The sequence below is a fragment of the Fulvia fulva genome, chromosome 9, assembly GCF_020509005.1.
Source record: "Fulvia fulva chromosome 9, complete sequence".
NCBI classification, from domain to species: Eukaryota; Fungi; Ascomycota; class Dothideomycetes; order Mycosphaerellales; family Mycosphaerellaceae; genus Fulvia; species Fulvia fulva.
The window spans coordinates 2,970,075-2,997,354 of record NC_063020.1 but is presented as its reverse complement, the minus strand read 5'-3'; the positions used below and the strand labels follow the sequence as shown (position 1 = coordinate 2,997,354).

General features: G+C 53.2%; 8 protein-coding genes across 8 annotated transcripts; 4 read left to right on the top strand and 4 right to left on the bottom strand.

Moving 5' to 3' along the window:
- Positions 1–88: 88 nt before the first annotated feature.
- CLAFUR5_09454 (Glutamyl-tRNA(Gln) amidotransferase subunit B, mitochondrial) lies at positions 89–4,968 on the bottom strand (the record flags this gene model as incomplete). The annotated part of the gene is made up of 2 exons (XM_047908602.1): positions 89–1,984; positions 2,155–4,968. The coding sequence occupies 2 exons, from the start codon at positions 4,966–4,968 to the stop codon at positions 89–91; spliced, it is 4,710 nt and encodes a 1,569-aa protein (XP_047766740.1).
- Positions 4,969–7,399: 2,431 nt separating this feature from the next.
- Positions 7,400–8,833, top strand: CLAFUR5_09453 (uncharacterized protein; the record flags this gene model as incomplete). Its single annotated transcript, XM_047908601.1, has 1 exon — positions 7,400–8,833. One exon carries the CDS (start codon positions 7,400–7,402, stop codon positions 8,831–8,833), a length of 1,434 nt encoding a protein of 477 aa, XP_047766736.1.
- A 448-nt stretch (positions 8,834–9,281) lies between these two features.
- Positions 9,282–11,867, bottom strand: CLAFUR5_09452 (Vacuolar transporter chaperone 4; the record flags this gene model as incomplete). The annotated part of the gene is made up of 3 exons (XM_047908600.1): positions 9,282–9,590; positions 9,644–11,765; positions 11,863–11,867. 3 exons carry the CDS (start codon positions 11,865–11,867, stop codon positions 9,282–9,284), a joined length of 2,436 nt encoding a protein of 811 aa, XP_047766204.1.
- A 1,659-nt stretch (positions 11,868–13,526) lies between these two features.
- On the top strand, positions 13,527–14,222 carry CLAFUR5_09451 (uncharacterized protein; the record flags this gene model as incomplete). Its single annotated transcript, XM_047908599.1, has 1 exon — positions 13,527–14,222. The coding sequence occupies one exon, from the start codon at positions 13,527–13,529 to the stop codon at positions 14,220–14,222; it is 696 nt and encodes a 231-aa protein (XP_047766737.1).
- Positions 14,223–14,555: 333 nt separating this feature from the next.
- On the bottom strand, positions 14,556–15,220 carry CLAFUR5_09450 (uncharacterized protein; the record flags this gene model as incomplete). Its single annotated transcript, XM_047908598.1, has 2 exons — positions 14,556–14,572; positions 14,626–15,220. 2 exons carry the CDS (start codon positions 15,218–15,220, stop codon positions 14,556–14,558), a joined length of 612 nt encoding a protein of 203 aa, XP_047766610.1.
- A 1,415-nt stretch (positions 15,221–16,635) lies between these two features.
- On the bottom strand, positions 16,636–18,619 carry CLAFUR5_09449 (Transmembrane 9 superfamily member 1; the record flags this gene model as incomplete). The annotated part of the gene is made up of 2 exons (XM_047908597.1): positions 16,636–16,703; positions 16,756–18,619. The coding sequence occupies 2 exons, from the start codon at positions 18,617–18,619 to the stop codon at positions 16,636–16,638; spliced, it is 1,932 nt and encodes a 643-aa protein (XP_047766608.1).
- Positions 18,620–21,370: 2,751 nt separating this feature from the next.
- CLAFUR5_09448 (Acyl-protein thioesterase 1) lies at positions 21,371–22,072 on the top strand (the record flags this gene model as incomplete). The annotated part of the gene is made up of 1 exon (XM_047908596.1): positions 21,371–22,072. One exon carries the CDS (start codon positions 21,371–21,373, stop codon positions 22,070–22,072), a length of 702 nt encoding a protein of 233 aa, XP_047766609.1.
- A 4,491-nt stretch (positions 22,073–26,563) lies between these two features.
- CLAFUR5_09447 (uncharacterized protein) lies at positions 26,564–27,142 on the top strand (the record flags this gene model as incomplete). Its single annotated transcript, XM_047908595.1, has 1 exon — positions 26,564–27,142. The coding sequence occupies one exon, from the start codon at positions 26,564–26,566 to the stop codon at positions 27,140–27,142; it is 579 nt and encodes a 192-aa protein (XP_047766321.1).
- Positions 27,143–27,280: the final 138 nt, after the last annotated feature.

Below are 27,280 nucleotides of genomic sequence, written 5' to 3'. Positions count from 1 at the left end.
AAGTTGCCCACCTCCGGCGCACGGGCCTTGCACATCCAATGTCACCTGCTGCTCACTTCTTCATCCAGCCGGTGAACTGAAGCGAGGTTCACGGCTCGAGCAGCTTCTCGATTACTTCTTTGGATTTCTCTGGCTCGACGGTGCCTTCGTCACCTCGTCTGACCATCTGCCCCACGAACCACATGATCTTGCCCTTCTGTCCCTTTTCACGCACGGCAGCAACCATGTCAGGACTCTCGTCCATGATCTGCTGTGCCAGCGCGATATACCCGTCTTCGGACAATGGCCTCAGTCGTAAGTTGCCATCATCGATGAGCTGCTCCACACTCTCGCGACCAATAGCTCTGAGGTTCTCATGCATGGCGACCAGGAGCTGCTTCGCGGTACGGGCTGTGATCTGCTTTGACAGCAGGTTGAGTAGTAGCTCAGACAGCTCCAGAGGCGTTACAGACATCTGCTCCCACGTGCGGCCTGAAGGCGTGAGTAGTCCACCAATCTCGTGCAGAACCCAGTTGCCAGCCAGCTTGCCATACTTCAGCTCACCTTCATGATCTTGTGTACCGAGTCGTCTCATGACTAGCTCAACGGTCTCCTCGAGGAAGTCAAGCCTGTCTCCGTCGTCCAGTGCTACGATCGTCTTCGCATCCTTCTCGCTCAGGCCGTAAGTCTTCTGCACTCTCTCAACAGTCTCATCAGGCAGTTCTGGCAACGTCATCCTGAGATGATTGACCAGATCCTCCCCAATCACTAGAGGCGGCAGATCTGCATCGGGCATGTATCGATAGTCCACCTCTCCTTCCTTGCCTCGAAGTCGCGTTGTCTCGATCGCTCCCAACGTCCAGCCTCGTGTTTCCCCTTCGATTACACCGCCAGCCTCCAAGACAGAGATCTGCCGATCTCGCTCAGCGATGATGGCATCCTCAACCGCTTTGAACGACGACAAGTTCTTGATCTCTGTTCGTTGTCCAAGTCCGCTGACACCACTGTATGACGACCCAGTACCAGATGTTCCACGCTCGCGCACAGAAACATTGACATCTGCTCTAAGCCCACCCAATTCCATTCCTGCAGCGCACGCGTCGATGCTCTTCAGGATAGCCTGTATCTTTCGTACCACAGCTGCAGCAGTCTGCGGAGAGTGGATGTGTGGGAGGGTAATGACTTCGATGAGTGGGTGGCCGGCGCGATTGAAGTCGATATGGTAGGTCGAGACGCCATGGGTCGTCGTCTTGGCGGTGTCCTGCTCCATCTGAATCTGCTTAATGCCGATCTTGAGCGAGTCTGCACCGTTGAGGTCAGAGGCTGGCACCCCGTCGGATGCGGTCAATGTGAGAGTGCCATCCTTGGCGAATGGTTCGTAGTACTGTGTGATCTGATATCCGTTCGGCTGATCCCAGTGGAAGTAATGCTTTCTATCCCAACCACTCTTTCGTTGCACTTCACATCCCAATGCTATGGCTGCGCGTAGAGCTGGCAGGAGGGTTGCGTGTTGAAATTGCGGTTGTGTACCCGGTGTGGCTGCATCGAACAGAGCGACTCTACTGTTGGCTGCTCCTTCGCCATCGCCAATCGACGCTGGGGCGCTGGAGAATAGCTTGCAGGCCGTGTTCAGCTCGGCGTGAATCTCGACACCAACTGTAAGCTCCCACTTCTCCAGCCGTGGGTTTAGCTTGCTCTTCTTCGTCGCGTTGACATTGCTTTTGGCCTCTGCCTTCTTCCTCTTGGCTTCATCCTTCAGGTGTCTTCGAAGAGGAACAGTCTCCTGTCTGACCAGCGGAGTTGTGCTCAGGCCACGGCATTGCAGCCATTTCGCGACGATACATGGACGCGGTAATCGAACTGCCGGCCTTGCGGCAGTGTTTAGGCAGCGTAGCGATGCAAGTTGCGCTGTACGCGCGAATGGTAAAGTCATGGCGTTGCCTGGAGATGCAGCTCCAAGCACCAAAGGTTCTGGTGCAGCCAAAAACACCTCGGCCGAGAATCCCTGTCAATTTCAATGTCACTTCATGTTCCTTATGAGCACCAACACTTCGACTACAATGTGCCCAGAGCATTCGTAGTACCGAATCGTGGCTTGCAGCTTGTCACTAGAATGGATCTCCATCCCTAGGACAGGCGGAGCGGAAGGATAAGCAATCATATCTACATACATACACAGGCCAGCACGAACGGAAGACTACTCAACCACCATCGAGCTTGTTTCCCACCACTATCCGCTGTTGAAGCTGCAGTGCTCGAAGCATATGGCGGGCCATCTACTGAAGTAGCGACCGGGGCTACGCTTGATGTTGCCAAGGCAGTCACGACCAAAGGAAGCGACTGCGTCGAGCTTTGAACAGCATCCACTGTCAAAGTCGTGCTGTTGCCATGAACGATCACAGCGCCTCCGCCACTCCGAACGCTGTACGTGGTACCCTCGACCGCCGTCTGCGAACCACCTTGGATGATCAAGGTAGTGCTTGCTAAAGGTAAGGTCATCTCGCTGCCCGGATCGACGCCAGGGGATTTGTCGGCAATAATCGAAGTGTGCGGTACTGTATAAGACGTGCCGTCCACAACGATATGACCATCTTCCCCGACTGCAAAGGCTTGGCCATCGATGGTCTTTGTACCACTCCCAGACAAAGTCGCTGCGTTGCTATTGCCCTGGACCACGATACCCCCGAGTCCAGTGGCCAAAGTATATGTTCCGCCACCAGCTGTGATCACCATAGCAGCAGATCCTATAGTAACGGGCGTAGCGAGAGAGATGGTCGTGCTGCCATAAATCATGCCTTCTGGACCGACTGACATGGGCTTGCTGTTAATGCTAGTTGGCTGGCCTGCCTGCAGGATGGCGGTTGTGCTGGGGTCAAGCACGATAATACTGGTCCCGACCTGTATCACGGTATGCGAATGGGCATCTGCCGTGAAGAACGCGCTACTCGCGGGATCGTACGCGAAGGATGCGGTGTCAGACGGTTCGTGTGGTACGCCCAGTGTGAAAGCTGGACCGCTGAGCACAGTAGCACTTGGCGTGTGAGCTCCAACATCACCGTCTGCGCTACTCGTAAAGATGGACGGAAAGGCACCTGACTGCACGGCAGTGGGCGATGCTCCAGTGTCCACGACATCACTTGTGCTCTTGGTCAAAGCTTGCGTCAAGACGCCTAGAGCATCGGTAGGCGACAACTTGGACTGACTTTGTAAGCTCTGCTCTTGCTCGGTGCTTATTGGTGCCTCGATGTTCACCGACGACCCCGGTGCGGTCTCTACATCACCGGCTGGCGCATCATCATGCCCGTCAGCTGGTCCTGCGTTTGGTGTGGTGGACGATGCTACTGCAGACGTGGTTGTCTGGAACGCCTGAGTGGGAGCTGCGAAGCCTATAACCGAGGATGCCGGTGTTGCAGGCGTCGCCGATGCCATGGAAGTAATCTTAGTAGTTTCGACGCCTGTGTTTGTAGCGACCGTGGGCATGGCAATCGATGGCGCTTGCTGCGACGCCTCAGACCCATCTCCAGGAGCAGTTGGCTTGATCACGGCAGTGGCCGCTTGCAATGCCATCGGTGGATCATACACCCCGATGACACCCCCAATACAATCAGACCATTCGGGCTGCAGATCACGAACTTCAGCAGGAAGAGCCAACACCGGTTCGTATGGCAACGTCCTTGGACAGTCGTAGCCGCTCGTACGGACAGAAGCACACGCCTCAGAAGCCTGTGATAGATGCGGTAGACAGCTGTAGTACCACATGTTGATCGACGAGGAGGCGCATCGTGGCTGGCTTTGGTAGATGCTGCTCGGTACAGGTATCACGTAGAGGTCGGTGAAGTTGAATGATGCCGTTTGCTGTAGACCTCTGTAGCGATCCCAGCCGTACAAGCTTGACAAAGTAGCAGAATTTGTGATCGCAACGATGATGTTCGACAAAGTCTTGCCAATGACATCGCAGGAGTTCGAGGCGTGCAGACGATCGAAGGATATGTATACCGTGGGACTCGTGAGCGTTACGCCTTCTGTGACAAGCGTTGCCGGAGCTGTCAACGTAGCATTGGGAAGCTGAGTTGATGATGCGAAGAATGTGCCATTGTGCCATCCTGTAGGCTCTGGCGGCCAGTGGAGTAGCTTCACTCTGCTTCCACTGACGCGGCAGGATTGACACCCCACCGAACAGCCAGGCGCAACTGTACTCGATGTTGGCCAGTAGTAACTACTGGTAGTTGTGGTCGTAGGTTGGGTTCCATTGGCAATGAACGTGACCGGCTCCACTGTCAGCTGCATGCCAACTTTGCCTTCTATCTCGCCCATCTCAGCGGTCTGGACTTCGAGCCACGTTGATACATAGGTGGAACACAGAGCTCCGGATATGCTCGCCTGCGTGCATGGTGGCTCTGGTAGCCCGTCCTCGTACGCACCCGTGGCGTATTGAGACCACGAGGCTTGACATTGTGGCACGTATGTCGGCAAAGCGCAAGATGGTGCTGTGATGTTGGACGAGATTCGAGAAGTATAGGTCTCGGTGGCAACCGTTGATGTCGGCTCTGTTGTGTAGAACGCCCACTCCGTAGACAAAGTGTCTACGTAAGTGCGTGTTGCGAAATTGCCGTTGCCAGCGGTATTCGTAGTCACCACCTCAGCAGTAGTATACCCAAGGAAGTCCTGGTGAGATCTGATTGTCCTTGTCGTAGTGAAAGTGGTGTACACAGACTTCAGATGTGTGCTCATGGACCAGTAGGCGCTCCAGTCCGACCAGCATGGCTCTCCTGCAGTAGCATTGTCGTTTGCGGAAGTGGCCACTCCAGATTGACATGTGGGTTGCAGACTAGAGACAGCGTGAACACCTGAGCCGGGTCCTTCCTGATCCAAACCGGCTGTAGTCGAGCCGTTTGGGTATCTCTGGCCAAGATCTCGAGGCACATGTATCGCACTCGTGATCTGTGAAATGCATATCGTTGTGAGCGCACACAAAACAGGACGCTGCATGGTTGCATGTTTGGGCTTCTAAGGTCAAGAAGATGGAGGACTTCAGACTCACCTTCGCTCAATGTGCGGCACAGCACCTCAAGCTGCGTAGCCGCTCAACTCAGGACCGGCTACAACGACAGCAGTGCCATACTATTGCCTCACAAATCAGTGTCCCCACAACAGGCGCTTAGTGAGATGTTTGATGTCTGCTGCATGTATGATGAATGCCTAAGAACAGCTTCATCCTGAACCGAGCAACCACGCCGTCCGAGCGATTCAACATGTTGCGTCAGATTGATTCAGGCATTGTAGTAATAACATGTTCTCAAGAGCGCAACAGTACTGTCTCGTGCTCGCATCTTAACGGGTCTGACTCCGTTATGCCTACGCGCTCGGATCGGAACAGTTGCCAGGTGTGAGATGAGCTGGCCAACCAGCGAGGAGCTCGATGGACTGCTCAAGCGCTTGTCTGCGGCGTAGCAGCGTTAAGTGTTTCGAAGTGTTGGGCCAAGGTGTGATAAGATGGTTCGTGTGGAAAGGTGAAAGAAGCCTCGACTTTTTCTCACCTCCTTCCTTCCCCCGGGCCGCTTCCGAGACAAGCTGCTGTCGTGCAACTTTGCCGGTCTGACGATGCAGGTGCTTCCTTCCTACTTACGCGACCAAGATGGCTGAACAAGCCGAGACAATCACTGGACATCGAGGACCTTCCTACCATGGTGCTTTACGGTCACGACGTCCACCTGCTGCGCCGGGTTGTCGACCACCGGCTGCATCCCTTGAAGATGACAGCCGCGCATTGTGAACGAGGTCACAGAAGGCGACGAGTCGCCGGTCGATTCTCCCGGAACAGCCTTCTTACTGGCCGCTCTTCACACTGGTTGATGAGGTACCTGCAGTGTCGCGGGTGCGTCTGAACACTGCGCCAGTCGCCGAGGCGAGGACGGCCTCGTGAGGAGTTCACTGTTCACACAGTCCTGGGCATAGTTTTTACAACCCCTGTATTTACGCTAACCACTTCCGGCTATCCATGTCCATCTCAGAAGGTGTTGCTACCTTCAATCTCACTATCAAGAATGGGCCAAGCTCACACCTAAGGACATACAACGTATATGCAAGAGTATGCGAGAACGCTGCGAGGCAGTAATAGCCAACAATGAAGGACACACCAGGTGGTGAGCTACGCCAAGCAGTGGATACATCCTTCCTAATGAGGAAAGGTGGAAGAACAGGGGTTGTAAAAACTATGCCCAGGATCGTAGTGAGAAGGTGTTGCACCTCCCAGCTTCCTGTTCAGAACAACGGCTCCATCTCTCCACCTGGCGCACGTTTCTGAAGCTCCAAGGGCGCGCGGTAGTCGAGAACGGTCCCAGACAACATGAGAGTGAGGCACTACTCCACGCACGGCGTGAGAACCCTCCAAACGCCACATTGAAACGCCGATGCGCTTCAGAAACATCTCCACTCAAGGAGTGCAGAATCGACTCTTACCTCCCGTGCCTCCTACCGCCACAGCACGGCCGCCCCGGAGTAAACATGGCCATCCCCGTGAAATCTGGTCTTCGTGCAGACCACGCGAAAATCTGAACAGCCAAAAGGCCGGGTTCGATCTTTTCTTTTCGTCTGTGGAGGACGACTGCAGAAATCCAGCCTGCCGGACCACTGCACGCCCGAGTCCACACCGGGAGAGGTCAGTCAAGATTTACTGGCCAATCCCGACCAACGTCTCCTTTGCTTTGCTGCACCGCTGTCACAGACCTCTTCCCGTCCTGCGGAACGGAGAAGTCGGCCGTGGCTGTTACAAGCTGACGTCTCCTGGTCACTTCCGGACAATTGGGTCGTTCCTGACCCAGCGCGTCGTCCAACTCGCTTCTTGCCAGCGCAGCCCGAAGCGAGCGATCTTCTTCCAGTCAACGCCTCGCGCAGACGATACTGTGGGTCTATCGGATCTCTCCCGCCTACTATTTGACGCAGAGGCTGCGTATGCACCTCCTGTCCGGAAAATGCCCCTGCTATAGGTCGGTCCCATCAACTGCTTGCTTGCGTGGCCAACGCCCACGCGGACAGCATGAGACGCTCGAGAGACTTTACGCCTGGTCCACAACGGCTCGACGCATCGAATTGCACGATGCTGCTGGTGGCAGAGCCAGAAAGAGTAAGATCTCCTATTGTATTGGTGCGCCATGTGAAAGACCTTCTCCACCCTCCCTTTTGTTATGTGCTTCTGATGTCGTTTCTCAATTTTGCAACACAGGTCCCTCAGCTCGATATTGCTATCACTCTCGTTTGAGCACTCGCTCGTTGCCCTCTCTCGTCCATCTGGACAATCACATTCTTTCGCACATAGTAGCAATCGCCCTGGTTGGCATTTCAGCGCTCTAGCAGCAGCTTTTCCATCGTCCGAACATCTTGCAGATCCCTGTCGAAGGCACGATCTTTTGTGAACGACACTATGTCTGCCATCACACAATTCACTGTCCTGGCTTTCGCCTCGACCGCTCTCGCCAGGCAATATCAACATGGCCACCTCCACGGACGACACCAGAGACTGTACGATCGTTCGGTCGGAACTGGTTCTGGAGCACCTTATGGGTACCCCACTGCCAACAGCACAGGCATCTGGGGCACTACAGGCTGTAAGTCCGCTACCGGTGTGGAAGCAGCGGCAGTTCCTACTGCCTATGGACCAGCCGGTGGCAACACGTACACCCTCAGCAACATCCACACTGAGGTCGTGTACTCGACCATTTCTATGAACTATCCAGCTAGTAGCGCCGCCGAGCAATGCGCTGCCGATGTTACCGTCACCAATACGGAAAAGGTTTACGTGACCGTCACGGCAGGCCACAGCGCATCGTCCAGCGCTGAAGTGTCTGCCGTTGAGAGCACGTATGCTGCTCCTGCATACTCTGCCCTAGCATCCAGCAGCGACGAGGTCTCTCCCGTTGCAAGCTCCTCTGCTGGTGGCCACTCTGCTCCAGCTTATTCTTCTGCCTCATCCGGCAGCAGCACCTATAACGCCGACACCACCAGCGCCGCCCAATACAGCAGCTCCCCAGGCCCAGCCACCTCTGCCGCAGCACTGCCAACTAGCTACGCCGCCGCCAGCAGCCAAAACACAGGCTCCGCGACCGCCTCTGCGCCAGCCAGCTACGGCTCCTCCTCGAGCAGCTCCGGCAAGCGCGGTCTAGCCTACAACGACGCCAGCCTGACGACCTGCTTCGACGGCTCCAGCGAGATCTCCTGGGCGTACAACTGGGAGTCGGACGCCAAGGGCCTCAGCGGTGGTCTCTCCTACATCCCTACCCTGTGGGGCAACGCAGACACATACACCAGCTCCTGGAGCTCCAACGCCAAGTCTGCCATCGCAAGCGGCTCTACCCACCTCTTCTCCTTCAACGAGCCAGATCTCACCGCACAGGCCAACATGGATGCCGCGACTGCTGCTGAAGCGTACAAGCAGTACATGAACCCCTTCAACGGCCAGGCCAAGCTCTGCGCCCCCTCCGTCACCAACGGTCCAGACCCAATGGGTCTCTCCTGGCTATCCAACTTCTTGGCCGCTTGCGATGGGGGTTGCAAGATTGACTGCATCAACATTCACTGGTATGACTCCGCTACCAACATCGACTACTTCAAGGAGCACCTGGAGAACGCCACCAGCATAGCCACCAAGTACAACATCGATACCCTCTACCTTTCTGAATTCGGTGCTACCGGCTCTGACGATCAGGTTAACACGTTCCTGGAGACTGTTATGCCGTGGATGGACAGCAATGATGCTGTTGGTGGCTATGCTTATTACATGGTTGCGAATGGGATGCTCGTCTCGGGTGGGGAGCCTACTACGTACGGTAGCACTTACAAGTCATACACCTCTTCGTAGGCGCCGAATAGTGTTAAGAGGATCGGCGGGTGGATGCCAACAGTCTCCCGTGGTATGGAGTTGATGACAGGGATCTCATTTGATGGATAAATTTGTGTCCAGCTTCTCTTGGACATATATTTTGATGGCTGTGCAGAGTCAGCACAGCAGTTTCGTCGGCAGTTTAGCATTGGCGAAGAGGGGCAGGCTGGGAAGTACAGAGTCGACAGACCTGGAAGTTGGGACACATTATATAGTGTTCGTACGAAGTCATGACATGGATATGACTACGAACATCTCAAGAACGACCATTTCGTCGATGTTGTCGCACGACAGGCTGGTGATGAATCTGTCGTACTGTACAGTATCTATAGCCTCTCTTTGTACAAGCTATACACTACACCATGCCTCGCTTCCATTCATGCACAAAATCATCGTCAACTTCTCGCTCCCGAGCATCCTCATTTCATCAAGGGTGCTTACCACCAGGATGCCTCCCCCTCAGATCCCCCTCACCGCCCTTAGCGAACCGGAATCCAACAGCAACAGCAACACAAGCGACCAGACCAATGCACAAGAACGTAGGCCCCCACTTGTCATGATAGCTCACAGCCTTCCGTTGGTGGATCCTATCCACTCGCCAAAGGAAGATGGCCATGCTGTAGAAGAGCGCCATGATGGAAACGATGGTGAAAGCAATGGCGGCGCCCATGGAGACGTTATCGCCGAAGTTGAGGAGCGTTGCTGCGATGGACCCGAGGATGATGGAGAATTCGAGCTAGGTATTCGTGTTAGTGTTGCGATCAATGATCAGTAGATGTAAAGACTTACCCAAGCCAAGAATGTCCTTTCCGCTGCGAAACTGACCTTCGGCTCAACTCGCACGGGGACGTGGATCTTCTTGCCCTTTGGTGCCTTGAAGCGCTTCTCGTATACACCAGCACCACGCGGTATACCCAGGGTGCTTTCGCGGCTCGGAATCTCGGTCGGTTTGGGGAATGGTGTGGCGTGAGACAGGGCAAAAAGCAGCTTGTCACCAGCAATGTCAGCGTAACGCTTGACCAGTTGCCACCTATACGCCCAAGCGCCTCTCTTCTTGGCCTGATCAACAGCCTCTTCTTCATCATCAGAGTCGTAGAGTGGATAGTCGTCCTCGGCGGAGATGAGTGGCTTATGTGACATGCGCTCTTCCTCGTCCATCACGTTTCCGTTCGCGTGGTGCATGTTGCGATCTTCTTCGTGTTGTTCCAATGCATCTCGAGCTGCGCGAAGCCTTCGCACATTCTCATCGTCCTGATTACCATTACCAATCGTTCTGTCATCATCTTCTTCGTCATCATGATCGAGTTCGTCTTCGGTATCGTCGTCCATGGCAGTACTCGTGCTCGCGTCTGTGCTGTGTCCAGGTCGCTGAATGCCAAACTTGTGGCTGACAGGCTTCCGAATATCGACATCCATTTGTGGGAACCAAAAGGGCAGAAGGTCGATGCGACTGGGGAAGAGCGTTGCGCAGCCGTGGATGAACTTCGAGAACTTGGGTATGGCCTCAACGAGATGCGAGGCGGTAAGCTCACGAATCCACTCGGGAGGTTCCTGACCAGCAGCAGTCTGCAGTTTCACCTCTAGGACACCATATGGGAAGCGTTCGATGTCCTCTGGCGGAAGCTGAGAAAATGGATAGTCGATGCCGGTGTCCATACGGCGCCAGTTCTTACCAGCTCTCTGTCGGCCATCCAGATTGTCCTCGCGCACCATGGAAAGCTCAGTATCAAGTGAGACACGCACACGCGCATCACCCGGCAGCTGGAAGGCCGTTCGGTTGTAGAAGGAACGACATACGGGCACCAGCTTGCGATCGATGACACGGAACTGGATCTCCTTGGCCAGCTGCTCCAGGTCATTGAGCTCCTGCTCGCTCTTCTTGCCCTCTCTGCGTGCCTTCTCGAAGATTTGCTCGGTTGTCATGTCACCCTTGAGGTATGCATTCACGTTCTTCTCTTTTGTGGAGAATCGTGCCTTGACCGACTTCTCGCCCGTCCAGTCCTCTCGGTGTGTTTTGCGCTCGACGAAGATTGTGTCGACGTCCATGCCACCATACCACCGCATACGGATCGCCTCAGCTCCTTCCGTCTTCTTCAGACGACCCTCGTACAGCTCCCATGTGTCCGGGTTGTCGTAGTAGATGGATGAAATGGCAGAGTCCTTCTTCTCGAATTCCTTGCTTGGGTTGAAGACCAGGACGGGAAGATGCTTAAGGATGATAAGCTTCAGCTCGGTGATGTTGTCCGGATGCACCCAGTACTTGGTCGTCTGTCGCACGAAGTTCTGCTGCTTTCCACCGGCGCCTGAGTCTCCCTTGACTGGGCTGCCTCTCGTCCGGACTTGGTCGTAGAGCTTCGAGAGGTTCACCACTGTCTCGTCGTAGTCGTCTCGGAAGAAGGGTCGCGCGTTGAGTCTGGCGGCGAAGACTGGCTTGAGATGCCACTTGGTGGCCTTGTCGTGTTTCTTGATGATCTTCTGGAAGCCAGTGTAGTTCAGCTGGGTGAACTTGGCGAGGTCGTGTACGTCGGCGATGATATCGCTCAAGTCTTCCTCTAGCAGCAAGAACTCCTCCTCTGTCGGCGCATCTGCCTTGGCCTGGTCGTTGCCGCCGACCTGGGCAGCTTCCGATCGTGCAATGACGTCATTGACCTCCTTCTCGCTGGCCTTGATGCGGCGGATGATCTCCTGGCTCTTGACCTTCTGGAAGGTAAAGACCTTGTCCAGCTCCTGCTCGAGCTTGTTCACGAAACGCTGCTCGTCCTCCTCGCTCCATGGCTGCTTCTTCTTGTGCGACTGGGCGATGGCCGGCGTGTGCTCGAAGTCGGTGCGCAGGCTCTTCTTGAGGTCGTCGTAGGCAATGTAGTAGTAGTACCAGTCCTTGATCAGGGAGCTCCGTAGCTGTTGTCCGAACCTGTGCAATCGCGAATTTTAGCTCAATTAGTCTACGTAGAAGGAATCTCATGCTGCAGCTTGCCCCGCCGCAAGCATTGGATGGCGTGTGGACGTACCTCATGTTGGCTGTCTATCGCGCTCAGTGGATGGGGTGAAGTCAAGACAAGTCAATGCCTGGCGACACTTGGGTGAGAACAACACAATACAGCCTATACAGCCGGTCGGCGGACCACAGGCAATGTCCCGTTGTATGTGGTTGGTACAACTCCACTCTCTCTACCAACTTTCGCGAGCTCGAGCTCGAGCTCGCTTCAGGCCCCAGGGCATCCACGGAAACGACGCTAACACAAAGCTTACAGCGCCATCCTTGCTCTCCGCCGAATCACACAGCCGCGCTTGCCCTCGTGCTTTCTTTCACCTTCATTCCCGTCTTCACACACGTGAGCTTGACATCAACATCGACATGCCGCCAAGAACATGGGAGCTCTTCACATGCGATTGTGTTGCATCAGCAGCGTGTTACCACACTCGAGCACTTGCCGAGTTGTAGAGATCGACCTCAACCATTTCTCGGCTGCTGTCGAGGCTAACATTGGCAGACAACTCCCATCTAGCGAGGTCGACATCGTGAGATGCGAACGACACAAATGTCGAGGCGCGTTCGTAGATCTTGGCTGTTTCCAACATCAATGTCGAAGCGCTTTCGGCCACGAAAGTTTCTTCGACATGTTTACCCAGCTCTTCCCAGGAAAGCTCCAATTTCGCTCGCAACTTCGGGCTGTCTTCCAGGCCTAACACCCTGGTATAAAAGGCATATAGCACAGGCTCAATGTTGAGGATGTGATGCGGTAGACTCTTGAAACGTTCCAGGCCTGGAACGTTGGAGATGAACTGGTAGCCGAATAGCTCGCGTACAAGGGCGTTACTTCGACTTCGGATCGTGGTTCTGGAATATGCTCATTAGCTTGAGCTCTCCTTGCGGGATCAAAGACGTGCACTCACAGCAAAGACAGCCTGGTTCCGATCAGCTCCGAAAAGTTGTCAGTCAAAGCGAGCTCCAGAATCATCACAGAGAAGGGATGGAGGTGAAGTCTACGTTATGCTCAACAGCCAAGTACTAACGCAACGAGTATGGGACAGACGCCATACGCACTGCCAAAGCAAGAGCCGAAAGTGGCAAATATCATTTCCCAAAGTCCATGTGACGGGGTCTTGAATGCAAAGTCTGGGTGTCTGAGGTGGGAACCGACGGCCTTCAAAGAGTGCTCTGATACCCAGTCCACCCAGCAGCAACAAACCTGGCCTTTTGTACATATGACTCTCGGCTGTTGATGTGGTCTATGTTGGATGTCGTTACTTAGAGGAGAGATTGGGCGAAGAGGTGGGTGCTCAAAGCTCGAATGATCACATTATACACTGATATCTAACCATAACACGAACCCTCGAAATCAACAGTGACGAGCTCGACCTCCTGGACCAGTCTGTACATCCACTATGGAGGTATCCAGCCGCTGGCCTCACACCTGCTCCTCCAAGGCATTGTTGACTGTCGACAAAGACTTCGGCCACTACCCATTAAAGCCATTCATCTTTCCAAACAAGGTGCTTTATCCGTTATTGTTCCTTCCTCGGGTATAAGAGCCTTCCCTTCCCATTCCCACTTCAAGCTTCTCATCCGACACCAATGGTCAGCAGTAGTAACAACACAACAGCTAACCAAGAGATCACTACCACCACGTCCTCTTCAGGTAAGAGAACCACCCAACCCCCTCTTGCTAACATGGACAACAGCACCCCAACCAACTCCCCCGGCGGGACCATCCACCCCCGCCTCTCCCTCCTCGGCATGCCGGCAGAAATTCGCAACACAATCTACATGTTCGCCGGCACGCGCATCACAGCAACGAATACGCCGTCGAGGACCCAGGCTCGGCCCTCCTCGCCACGTGCAAACAAATCCGCGCAGAAGCTACCCTTCTCTACCGCCACTATCGCTACTTCTTCTTCCCGGGAGGTGTCGACGCCCTCGACTGGTACCGCACCTGTACCCCCACCCAACGGCCCCTCGTCACAGAAATTTGGCTCGACACTGCAAACACTTGGATCTGGTCCCCGTTCTCACCCTCCGACCCTAGCGCTAGCCGCAGGGTCCAAGCGCGGCGCGGTTCCTCTGATGCGGCTGATGACCTTGGTCACCTTCGGAGAGACTTTCCGCGTGTGCATCCGTGGGGGCCTGTGTATCTTCAACGATCGCTTGCGAGTGTTGCTGGGGAGAACGGGGAGATTGAGTTCTCGGAGAATCCGCGACAGAGGTTCCTTGAGCTTAATCCGCATTATAGGCGGTGTAGGCAGTGTGGGCAGGACGGGAGAGATCACGAGTGCGTTTGTTGGAAGTGTTGGGTCGATGAGCCCAGCTGTCAATGCCCTGACGAGGAAGATGATGATGATTGGTAGAGGGTGTCTCTCTCTGGTCTAATCGGCCGCGATTGGAGGTAAGTCCTTGTTCTGGCTCTAGTGAGGCTTTGTATCATAATCTGTACGGCTATTGGCATGGGTGTATAGTATAATCAATAGTGTTCGCGATATTCCTTCTATCTCTCCTTCTATGCAAATTTCGACGGGCCTCTCAACACAGAGAAGGTCGATGCACATAGCGTGAAAGTTGTCAAAGTGCCATGGAAAGTGCTCATAATTCGAGCTCATCTGTCGAAATCTACCTCTACAATCAAGAAGCTCGAAGTCTTGTCACATAATCTCATGCTGGATCCTCAGTACCGTTGACCCATCGTATTTCTGTTTATACAAGCATCTATGCCGAAGATCGCCCTACAAGCCTGTCAGTAATCACAAACGACTCTTCACCGCATGTAAAGACCTACACTGCTGGATCTCCTCCTCGCTCAGATGCCTCAACTTGTTCACCTGTGGCGACTCGCCCGTAATCACCCCCTTCGCCACCTCAATAGTGCTCGTCACAATATTCTTGCGGCTGACAGCATACTGAATCGTCTTAGCCTGCACCTTGATCAACCCAACACGAGGGTCCTCTGGTCCACCGTCATGCTTGCCATCACCAAGGTCACCCAACCACGCCTTCAGCGCAGGAGAGTAGTACTCGCGGACCTTAGCACGGTCGGTCTCGATAGTGGCACGGCCAGAGACTGACGCCCACTCGCCGGCAGAGTCGAGGAAGGCGACGTTGACATCGGGGCTGTTCTCGAGGTCGTCCGTCTTGCCTGACTCGGTGTTGGTGTGGTAGATGAGGTCGACGCCGTTGCCCTCCTTGGCGGCGACTGCCATGCATCTGCTTGCGAGGAGACCGTCGGAAGTCTTGGTTGTGAGCATGCAGAATTTGGCCTTGTTGACGAACTGGACGAAGTCGTCGACCTTCTCCTTCAGCGATGGCTCTTGGATGTTCTTTGCGGTGTATGGGTCGGCGGTCTTGCTGCCGGTGTCGGTGTTGGAGAAAGACATCTTTGCGGTTGTGTTTGTGATGGTTCGGGGTGGGGTAAGTCGTCTGTACGTTCATGAATTAGTTGAATGTCTCTAAATGCTCGTGATGTTTTCCCACGCTGCTGCCAATGCCCGAGATCGGGGAGTGTGTGAGGTGGAAAAAGCTGAGTGGATTGCTCGTCTGGAGCAGGATACAGCTGATCTTCTCAAAGCGACTGTCGACATGATAGATGATTGACTTACCAGGAATGGATTTGTCGAGTTGTGAGGATCGGTTCAATGTGTCTGATTCAAGTGAGAAGATCGTTACGTTTTGTTGATGCGTACAAGATGTACAAGATTACAAGATCGATGCGTTCATGTAGACGTCATTGCGCATGAGGGGTCGGCAATCACAGTCGCTTCATGGAGATCCATCTGATGGTGCCATATCAATCTAACATGGTGTCTTCAGCAGCAAGAAGTCAGATTGATCAGTCTAGAGTTTTCCAGGACTATCGGAGTCATTCCCGTCGACCTGGGTAGGAAACCTATCAGAAGATATCCTTCCATCGACCACCATGCCTTCCATGTCAACCCTTTCCCCAGCGGCTCGCTTGACGATAGTTGCAACCCTCTCTGGCATGTTCAAGAAAGGACTGTGCCCAGTGCGAAGCCTCAACACCTCGTGTGGGATCCGATTGTGCGAGATCATCAGCTCCGAGAACTGTGGCGGGACGGCTATATCCAGCTCACAGACCACATACGTCGACAGGATACTGTGTTAGTCCAGTGCAACAGCTTCATGGCTTGTAGTCGCCGTCTTCGGTAGCAGATCCTTGGATGCTTCGTCTGCAATTGACTGGGCCAGATCTGAGTAGAAAGTCATAGGGCCCCTAACACATTCTAACGCATCATTAACATCGTAAATGGTGAGCTCGGGCACGGTTCGCTAGTCGCAAGATGATGCATCGGATGGCGGAAGCTAAGAAAGCAGGTGTATAATGTGAATTACGCCTGGGGTTCGAGCCTCTCCCAGATTCTTGACAGCGGCCGTGCCGACGAAACCAGAGCAGCTATGCAGGAGCGCGACTACGTTATGGCCAGCCTTGAGTTCGGATTGCACGATATCTTTGAAACCTGCAATGCCCTCACCATTGCTTCGTCGACTGGTGTAGTCGAGCTCGAGGCAGCCGCACTCCAAAGGTCATGGCGAACGTAACGAGCGCCTACTGCTTCGAGCACCTTGGACAGAGGAGATCTTGCCGAGGCGATGCGCATCTTCGAACGCTTCTACCTCGCAAGCAGTCGCTGCGCTGCGATATTGCTATTGTTACGATCAAGAGAGACGCGGAAGCTCGGACAAGGCGACCACCTGCTTTGTCCAAGTTCCTGCGTCACATTACGCAATTTTGTATGGCTGCATGCAGAGTACGGTTCGCTACATGAGCATTGACCTAATCGATCTTGATGGAGGCGTAGATCCTGTTCACAAAGATCCAACAAGCGAAGAAACCGATCGAACCTAGAAAGTATGTCAGCATTTGAGCGTATCCCGGCTTTGGCATCGGACTCACCGCTTAGTAAGAACCACAGGAAGCTCAGCAATATTGAGTAGCCCATGTAAAGCAGTCCTCCAGTAAGGCTGCTGAAGCTCAACATACGTGCCCAATAAAGTAAGCTGTATGCGAAGACGTAGCCAGCACTTGCTCCGCTGCTAGCGAACGCTCTCCACTGCCAGTGGTAGTTCTCCGCGCAGAGAAGGAAGTATATCATCAGGATCGTAACAGCGGCGGAGGTGACCACCAACAGACCGAAGCTGAGGAAGAGGAAACCAAACATGTAGTAGATCCTGTTGCTCCAGAGCGAGTTCATGATGAAGTATAACTCAACGAAGATTGCGCCGAAAGGCAGCACGCCAACCAGGAGCATGCTGGGCACCAGTCGGAGGTAGCCTTGTGATGGAGGAATCTGGCGTGGGATCTGGTTTGTCCTTACAGGCGGATCTGCCATAGGCTGACTGAAACCGAACCATGATCCTGCTACCGACGATGGAACCGAAATGATGAACCAGATACCCAGGATGACCAGCATTGTTGTGAAAGGTACTGCGCCGGAGGACTGCCTTGCCCAAACGAACAAGTTCAGCAGGAAGAATGTTGCGAACACGATTGCTGGCACAGCAGATGGTGTGAACACGAACAGCTGCTTCCACTTTGTGCCACCGAACGACTTGTAGACGCGTGAGCTGGCGTATCCACCTACGCAGCCAAAAACAGTGTAGAGCAGAATCATCACTGTCGCGAGACTACCGCGATTGCTTGGTGATAGGAATCCAACCACTGCAAACGCGATGGTGAAACCAGCCATGATGAATAGCTGCGCACCGTTGCCCACGAGCACAGCCAAAGCCAGGGAGTGCTTTGGTGGTCGGAAAACATCTCCATGTACCAGCTTCCAGCCACTGTCCTCCTGGATGCCATCTTCGACACTGTTGCCGTTCAAATCATCCATGTTGATTTGATCCAAGCGGTTGTATCGTGCGATGTCCTTCCTAAGAGTCCTCATCAAGACAGTGCTGACCATGCCAATGAGGAACATGACGATCACGGCGCTGTTGATCAAGGAGAACCAATGAATCTTCGGATCGAAGACGTGCAAGTATTTGTCCCATCTGGTTGCGAATGAAGTTGCCGACGGCCTCCAGTAGACGCTGTATGTCCATGTAACCTTTGTTCGATCTTTCTCCGACAGTGTCAGCACTGGTCCATCGTCTCCACACTCTGCTGTCATGTCTTTGCCTATTCCAGTTCTCTTTGAGTTCGCGCGCGATCTTGGCTCGACCAAGATGCCCACCACGCGGTACTGGCTCTTGCGAACTTCGTGGTAATCGACGTAGATATCGTAATGGTTGTGCAGCTGAGGCAGCTCATTCTCGACCTTTCCGAGCAAGAAACCGGGCTGGTAATACTCTGTACCACTCGTAGGATCCAGATACGCCTGTGCTGCGGGCAAGCCATCGACTAGCCAGTTGACAATGTAGTTCTGCCATATCCTCCTGTTGACAAATTTGGCATCTCTAGGTTCAAACTCGACCTCGTTGCATACGGCCTTGCACGTCTCATTCTTGGCCATCTGAAGCTGAAACGGCGAGCTCTGTATCCTGTCTCCAAAGAGGATGCTTCCGAGCGATTCGGAGGCATGCTGAATGTCTCCCTCAGGTTTGCAGAAATGGAAGTTGCTGTGGTAGTAGTCGAAAGAGAAAGCGGATCTCACTTGTGTGTCGCGTTGCGACTGTGAGGGCGTGAGGTGATTGACGGTGAGCGGAACGAGGTCGTTAGGTTTGTAGGTAGTCGGAGTTATGCCAGGGAGGTAGAAAGCCTGGGACATTGATGTTAGCAATGCTAACACCAATGACGCAGGCAGCTGTTGCAGCCGCATGTTGATGCTGTCTCGCGCGCGGTATCCTCGTCCAGGCTCCTGAGATCGTGATGCGCTCTATGGAGGTCCACACGCAGGTCGAAGCACGTTGCGCGTGGCAGTAACCAGTAACGCAGCTGTCCGGAAAGTTCGGGGGAGCCTGGCGATGAGGTTGCGGTCGTCGTCAGCTTGGCAGGAGCTGCCGTGCAGGAGTTTCGTGTTACGTCGGTCCTTTGTTGCGCGTCAATGGTCATTCGGCGAGCTCGTACAGTGCTCCACCCGCGCAAGAAATCGGTTGGTGATGTTCATGGCAGAAAGTTGTCCTTCTGGGGACTCCATGTTGTTGCCTGCCAATCTCACAAGCAGGGATTCCGCGGAGGAGCCCATGTCCCACGGGCCACGTGAGCCACACGGCGACCAAGTTCTCGACACCAACCGTGCTATTCACCAAGCATCGTCAAGCACAGAGTGCAGCCGCTCAATCGAAGCACACCTCTCTGCTCGACGCAACGCTGATACGAGTCTACCCGGCTTGCTGTTCGCTGATCAACTTGTCTGTGACTCTTGGCTTCGCTTCATGTTGCTTTGACCAGGACGCGATCGACCCCGACTCCAAAAGGCTCTGTCGAGTCGCACGCTACGTTTGTTCTAACGACACGCTGAACCCAGGCGAACAATCGCTCAGCACGAAGCCTGGAAGATCATGGTCTCACTGCAGCTTGCCATGCCCTCGTGCGATGGTCGCCAAGGCAGATCGAAGCGTACCCTCGATTTTGATACCACGGTCTGGCGCAGATGGAACCGACGAGTAATCCTGCGTGTGTTCAGTCGGATGATGGTATTGGGATCGCATTTTGTGGTGGGAAGGCGATGGCCACGAGTTATACAATGCCTCATGCCAGGTGAAACGGCTTCCAATTTCTGATCTCGGATGGCTCATCGTCAATACAGGTAGTTTGTGCTTCACAGTGTCCACGTTCAAGCCATCTTTCCCGCTCTCGAGCTCGCCTGCCGCGAACGAGGAGCCTTCCTGCTAGCACCTTGTTCTCTTGGCGCTGTTTCACAGCTTGGAGAGCAGTGTACAGAGATCGATTCGGACTCATCCCATTGCAGAACGACAGGGCCGGTGCTACCGAACGTTGGATTCCAAGATCGCTCGCCAAAGCCAGCATCCTCGGAATTCCAACCCGGACAGCAAATGCTACCGCGAGGTAGAACAAGGCGACGCACTGTTGGTCATCCACAAGGGACAGAGAGAAAAGAGACTCACAACCACTGCTGGTGCTGGCGTAGTCGCTGCAAGTGACGAACGCTGCGCCAACGCAAGCGCAGAAAGCCGCGACGCCACAACATTAAAACGACCTCAACGACCCAGGCCTGACAATTCCACGTTTCGTGGGAATTGTTGACTCGCCTAGGCAGACAGAATTAGCAGACTTGACATTGCTACACTGACCAAGAGCTGCGTTCGAGCATACCATTGTTGGATGGCACGCCGAACGTGTCGCACAGCGACCCGGGAACGACCAACGAAGACAGCAAGCGAGAAGAAACGCGCCGTCTGAGGCAGAACGCCCCAGCGCACTGGTGCCACGTAGTAGCCGCGGCCACCGTGGTCGTCGTAAATATAAGAATTGACATGTTCAGCGCACAGTCTCGACAACACAGCAGTTACCTAAGTCAACCTTATGGATCGTCCCACGCCGGGACGGCGACACCAAGTGTATAGCCCAATGGCGAGGATCCTGTCGAGCTATCCGTTCGTATAAAACTACATCAAGCTCCGAGCCGGCGCGAGCACGGCGAGGAGTGCTTGGTGGAGATGATCTGTCGACTCTGTCAATACCGGTATCGCCACAAGACTCGAATCAACTGACGGCATTGTTGCGGTCGCTGCACTACTAGTCCATATACTTATCACTGCGCTGAAATAATCAAAAGACAATCTAGACCAAGAGATGCTGCGCTTGTGATGAGTAATGCTGGACCAACTCAACCGCATCACATAGCGCACGCGAGATGACACAGGATGCGACTGACAGACGCTCTTTCTATCGATTCAACTACCACCATAGCAACGTCGTTCTGCACTCAGATCGACCTACGACTCCTTAGAACGATCTTGCAGCCATGAGGTACTCTTGCCCGCCTTCTGCACTAAGGCGATCGCATTTCTCAATATCTGGAAAGGACGCGACATGAACTTGAAGGAAGGATCAACTTCACTTCCGACTCGATATCACGGAAACACAAGCACATTGAAAGAGCGAAAGTCGACCAGTGGAAGCTGCGAACTTTCGTGTGGTCTGGATGTCCTTCGCAGTGGCCGCGCATAATGTCCATATCACCTACGCGAGCATCTCCAGCAGCTACGCAAACATCGACCAGCTCTCCCACGGCCCATCACCGCGGACGACCTGACACGCTTCGGAGGCGAGGCAACTCGCGATTGTGTCCAAAGGTTAAAGTGATCGAGAAATCCTGAAGTCTGACCACAAGAGCTCGAGAATTTTTCTCGCAACACACGTGCCTCTCGATCAACTCGTGATCGAAGCTTAGTTCTGTCCACGCCATCTGAGGACAGAGCAGAAGTATTTCTGTGCATGCGTCGTTTGCAAATTCCCCACTGATCTTTCTCCGATCTTCACCAAAATCAATACCTCAACAACAAAGCGCACACAAGTCTACAAAGTGCGCGATACATTGCGAGCACAATACCACTCCATAACAAGCTTCACAACAAGTACAAAGCGCCCTCCAATACCGACGACCATGGCCTCCAGCACGGTAGTACAACAAAGCACGAAGCGCCACACACACATGGTCATCTTCCTCCATGGCCGTGACAGCAATGCAACAGAGCTTGCATCCGACATTTTCGAGAGTCAGGGCACCGATGATAAGACATTTCCGGAGACCTACGAGAACGTAAAGTGGGTATTCCCCACGGCACCAGAGACCGTCTCAGCTCGCTTCGGGGGCGATCTGATGTCACAGTGGTTCGATATGTGGACGACAGAACAACCACACGAGCGACAAGAGTCTCAAGACCTCTCGAAGCAGGTATCAAGGCTTCACGATATCATAAACGAAGAGGCGACACTTATTGGCTACGACAACCTCTTTCTCGCCGTCATCAGCCAAGGCTGTGCCATCGGAATCCAAGCACTGCTTACACAAGAGCATCGCCTTGCTGGATTCCTCGGCCTCAACAGTTGGATACTGCAAGAAGACAAGCTACGAGCAAAAGCGAACGCAACAGCACTCTCGACACCAGTTTCCTTGTGCCATACCAAGGACGACGATGTCATCAACATCAGCTACGGCCAGGACCTGAGAGACAAGCTGAGAGATATGGGAGCGCAAGTGACATGGTGCGACTGTGAAGATGGGGGCCACTGGTTGAACAAGCCCAAGGGTGTGGACGACGTGGTCGCATTCGTGAATAAGGCGATGATCCGGACAGCTGAGTGAAGGGAGCTACGCGGATAATGAGACAGAGCGCCTATGAAACGACGAGGGACTCGAAGCGATAACAGGACTAGCACTAGAGGATACATGACTTGGGCGCATAGTATAGCACGTTTGTCTTGAGAGCGCAGCTCGAGTATCGCGATGAATCCACACCTTTCCAACCCGAATATCTCGACGCAACTTCAGTCTCTATCTTACTCGTTTTCTGAGTTGCGAGAGATGTGATCGTCAATACCGAACTTCATTGCTTGAGCATTTCGCTTCAAAGAGCGTGTGAAAAGCTATATAATGAGCATGCATTACGGACAGACGCCTGGAAGGTAATCTCGCACCCGGAAGGGAGTCAAGGAGACATTACGACTATCCAAATCACTACGAGTCAAGGACCTATCCAGATACACAACGTCTACAACCCTCCTCCTCAGGGAAGAACGAGCAGAGACCTCGGCACGCTAGCACGACTTGACCAGGTACTCGACCAAGGGGACATGAACCATATCCTCCTAGGCGACTTCAACCTCCACCACCCAACGTGGGGTCTAGAATTCACCCCCCCCCCCCCTCACGCATATCTAGGTGGCAAGCTCCTAGAGATCACGGAAAGTAGGGACATGGAGCTCGCAACCCCAAAGGGTACAGAGACGTGGAAGGCAAGAACAAGCGCGAGTACTATCGACCTATGCTTCCTGTCGAGGGACGTAGCAACAAGGCTAGTAGAGTGTAGACCTAACCTTGCCCTGGAGGCAGGGTCAGACCACATCCCCATCCAGACAAGGATAGCGACGGGGATAGAAGAGGAGCTTCGGGGTGAAAAGCGCCTTAATTGGAAAAAAGCTCCCTAGGAGGAGATCCGGAATCTGCTTAAACAGCACCTAAACAACACTGGCATCGGGGAGACGGAAGCCGAGCTTGATAGCACGGCAGAACAGATAACAACGACGATATGGCAGGCGGCCGAGGAACACACACCAGAACTAAGGCCCTCGAAGCACCAGAAGCCCTTCTGGACCCCAGAGTGCTAAGCTAAAGTCAAGGACGCAAGGAGGGCAAGGCGAAAATGGACGAAGGAGCAAAGCCAAGAAGCGTGGGACGAGTACCAGGAAGCAAGTCAGGCAAAGAAGGCCCAAATACGACGAGACAAGCGACAAGACTGGAGGGCAACTGTAGGTTTCGTAATGGAGAACCCGGAGCAGATGTGGCGGCTTGCAAAGTGGGCAAGGGCCGGAGACGGGGACAGGACACCACACCTCCCCCCAATCCAGGATACGACAGGCACAACATAGACAACGCCGGAAGGGAAGGCGAAGGCGTTCGCCGACCACTTCTTTACGACACAGTCAACGGCCGACCTAACGGATATAGAGGGAACGATCTACCCGGAGCCACTCGACATGCACTGACAGTAGGCGAGGAGGAGATAAAGGAGATTATAGGAAAGCTAACACCCACGGCCATTTAGGCGGTCCCTTACAGTCGTCCTAAAGAAGCCACAGAAGGAAGACTACACAAAGCTAAAGTCCTACAGGCCGATCGCACTCCTAAACACAATCGGAAAGATACTAGAGAAGGTCGTAGCAAGAAGAATCACACAGCTCGTCGAGGACAACAACCTACTCCTAGAGACACAGATAGGTAGTAGGAGCAAACGATCCACCCTAACGGCTATAGAGCTCATTACCGAACAGATTCACACTCTCTAGCACTATGGACGGAACAGGGTTGCATCACTATTGTCTCTCGATATCTCAGGGGCATTCGATAACGTCTCTCACGAGCGACTCCTCTACATCTTACGGCAAAAAGGAATCCCGCGGTAGGTGATAAGTTTCGTAAACTCCTTCCTTAAGGAGAGAACAACGTAGATTGTCCTTAGGAAGCGTAAGGAGGGCAACCTTGTACACACAGAATGCGGGATCCCCTAGGGCTTAACACTATCCCCGATCCTCTTCTTAATCTTTATAGCGGACCTAATCCTACTACTCACCTCACTATAGACGTCGGCCTCGGGGTTCGTCAACGATACGAACATCCTAGCCTAGTTAACGACGACCGAAGAAAATTGCCGGCTACTTGCAGAAAGACACGAGGTATACGAGGAATAGGCACGTCGACACGGCGCCCGTTTCGCCCCGGAAAAGTACTAGCTTATCCACTTTAGCAAGGTAAGAACTCACTACAATATACAAGTAACGGTAAATATCTAGGGTTGCGTAACGAAGCCCTCTCCCGAATTGCGAGTCCTAGGAATCTAGCTAGGCCCTAAGCTTAGCTAGAACCCCTAGATTAGGAAAGCCTAGAACAGAGCCTAGGTTAACGAGGCCACAATAACTAGACTCACAACGTTAATATAGGGAGCTACGTTCAATAAGGCAAGAATTATATATAAGACGATCGTAAAACTAGCAATGCTCTACGGGGCCTAGATATAGGGGACAGGAGGAGTAGGCAAACCGATCCCGAAGCGGATAGAGGGACCCCTAAACCGGACGTAGGCCGCGAACCTCAGACGGATACTAGGAGCCTATAAGACAACGCTAACGAGAGTAGCGGAGGTAGAGACAGGGTCCCCCCTGATTAAACATTATATTAAGAGAATAAGGATCCAATACGCTTAGAAGACGGCGGATTATCTAGTATAATAAGCTATTCGGGACTCTACGGAGAAGATCGCTAGGAGGTACGACCGACTACCTAGCCTTAGGGCATATTAAAGCTAAAAGCAAGACGACCTACGCACGTTTGAAGTCGTTAAGCGAACCTAGGAGTGGCTAGAGAGGAAGGAGGAGGAGGAAAAGGCACGGAGGAAAAAGGGTAATAAGGTAAAGACGTAAAGCCTCGTAGAGTAGGTAGCGGGCTACCTTTAGGAATAGGAATAGAAAGAGAATCCCCTACTAAATCGAGGACCCCTAGCCTTACGCCCCTTCTAGAGACATAACTACCTACTCTACCGTGACCTAATAAGGGCCGAAGTAAGCATCGCGATATAGATTAGGTCCGAACATATCGGGTTAAGGGCCTACCTATATAGAAGGAAAGTCCCGGACGTATATAGCCTAGTATACTAGTATAACTACCCGTTATAGAACCCGGAGTATATGATACTACGGTGCCCGTAATAGGTAGAAGGACGAGGCTAGTAGAGAGCTAAGGTAGTAAGACGCGACTACTAGTTAATCGTAACGGACAAGCGAGACGTAAGACGGATAGTATAGTAGATACTATAGTAGGGCTTTCTTAAGTAGTTCGCGCTAGCTAGCGAGACGGAGGAGTAGATAGAGAAGAGGCGGGAGGTTAAGGGGGTGTAGATAGGGTAGTTATTAGGGCAGGCCTATAACACTAGTGTACCCTTAATAAGGAAAACACGAAAGAAGGTAAGGTTAAGAACGTATAGGAGAGGAGAGGGGGTTTTCACTCTATAATACGAGTTTCCCCTTTGTAACTAGAAGTAGGTAGTATAGCTATATAGGCTAACAGGCTCCACAACAGCATAATAAACAATATATATATATAATGAGAATGAATTGGACTGCCTTCATCGGGGTACTACCTTCGCTTGCATTGGTGGTTTAGTGGTAAAATTAGCCGTTGCCATGTGCTCAGATGGGCCCTTGAGTCGGCTAGCCCCGGGTTCGATTCCGTAAGTTTAACCTGTCCTCCGCGCGGTTGCCTCTGAACGCGCTAATAACATACCAGCGGCCGATGCACTAGTCTTTATTTTTTGTTCCTCGGACGTCCTTATCGATTCTTGCTTATCCTTGAAGTCTGTTTCCTGCGTGCTAACGCTAATTAGAAGTCGCGCCCGCATCGGCCCGCGCCATCTCCGCTTGCCCGCGCTTGTCACTATCCCCTTACTTCTTACCTCCTCTACCTTCTTTGTCCGAAAATTAATGCAGAATTATTATCTCATAATCAACCTTACCTCCTCGTCCAAAATCAAAGATTCGGTAGCCCCTACGGGAGAACCTCACCTTTAATTTTGAACTCGTCGTAAGTAATAGTTTTGTTGGCGCGGATGCCGTGGTGGTGCAGCAGGCTTCACGGGGAGTCTCAAGGGACTTGAGACAGACAGAGAGGATGTTTGGAGATATTATTTGCTCCAGATACGCTGTCAGACCTGTGGTTGCTTCAACATGCATTACTCTCGTTTTCGTTCAGGTCTGGTGCACACAAAAATTGCAAAAGGACCATCGAACGAAATTTTTGGGCTTTCCCGGTTCCTCGCTCTTGAATGCAGTCACTGCCGTGGGACTTGTCTCTTGACGCAGAGACTTAGTCATTAGGATGAGAGAGAATGCAACCACTGTGACTCTGTAGTGCTTTGGTCTTACCATGTGAGGACCGAACATGACCTCGAAGTGAATGACATTTGAGTTTGAGCTAGTCCATTTTGAGCGCTCTGCCCCAGATGTCACTTACGTCAGCGCAACTTTTTGAACTCCTGCAACTCGATGCGCCACGAACAATTGTGACATCTACACTCACATACCAATCATGAAAACCACAATGAGCCTGCGCTCATTCCAGCGCACATTTGGACATGCTTTCTACACATACAACGCTCCCTTCCGGACACCGCAACAACCCTCGATTCGCGCCTTCAACTTGTCATCGACGAGGAAACAGCCTCTACCAGCACGAGTAGCGCATCAAAGATGCCGACATCAATCAACAGACTCGTCCGCACCATTCCGCCCTCTCACTAACCGCGAGCCCACGTCAACCTCCGAAACATCCGAGAACACCACCTCCCAGGCCGATGAGATCGCCATGCGCAAAGCCCTCTCGCCCGCCTACCAGCTCTGGTTCACCTGCAAAAAGTGCCTAGAGCGATCGGGTCATACCGTATCGAAACAATCATATCACTTCGGGACCTGCGTGATCAATTGTCCGAAGTGCAAGAGTCAGCACTTGATCAGTGATCATCTGGGGATCTTTGAGGACAAGAGCATGACTATGGAGGATATCGCGAAAAGGCATGGAGAGAAGTTGAAGAAGGGTCGACTTGGTGCTGATGGGGACATCGAGTTCTATGACGATGCAGCGACCGAGAAGGTTACGCGTGGGACTTGAAAAGTACATACTGGACGACATCCACTCTTAAAGCACGAAGCGCAATGCCTCACGGTTCACAGTCGACTCCGCTCAGCCACACTGCACAAGACCACGAAGCGCCAGCTCGGAGCTTGATTTAGTTTTATACGAACCGAT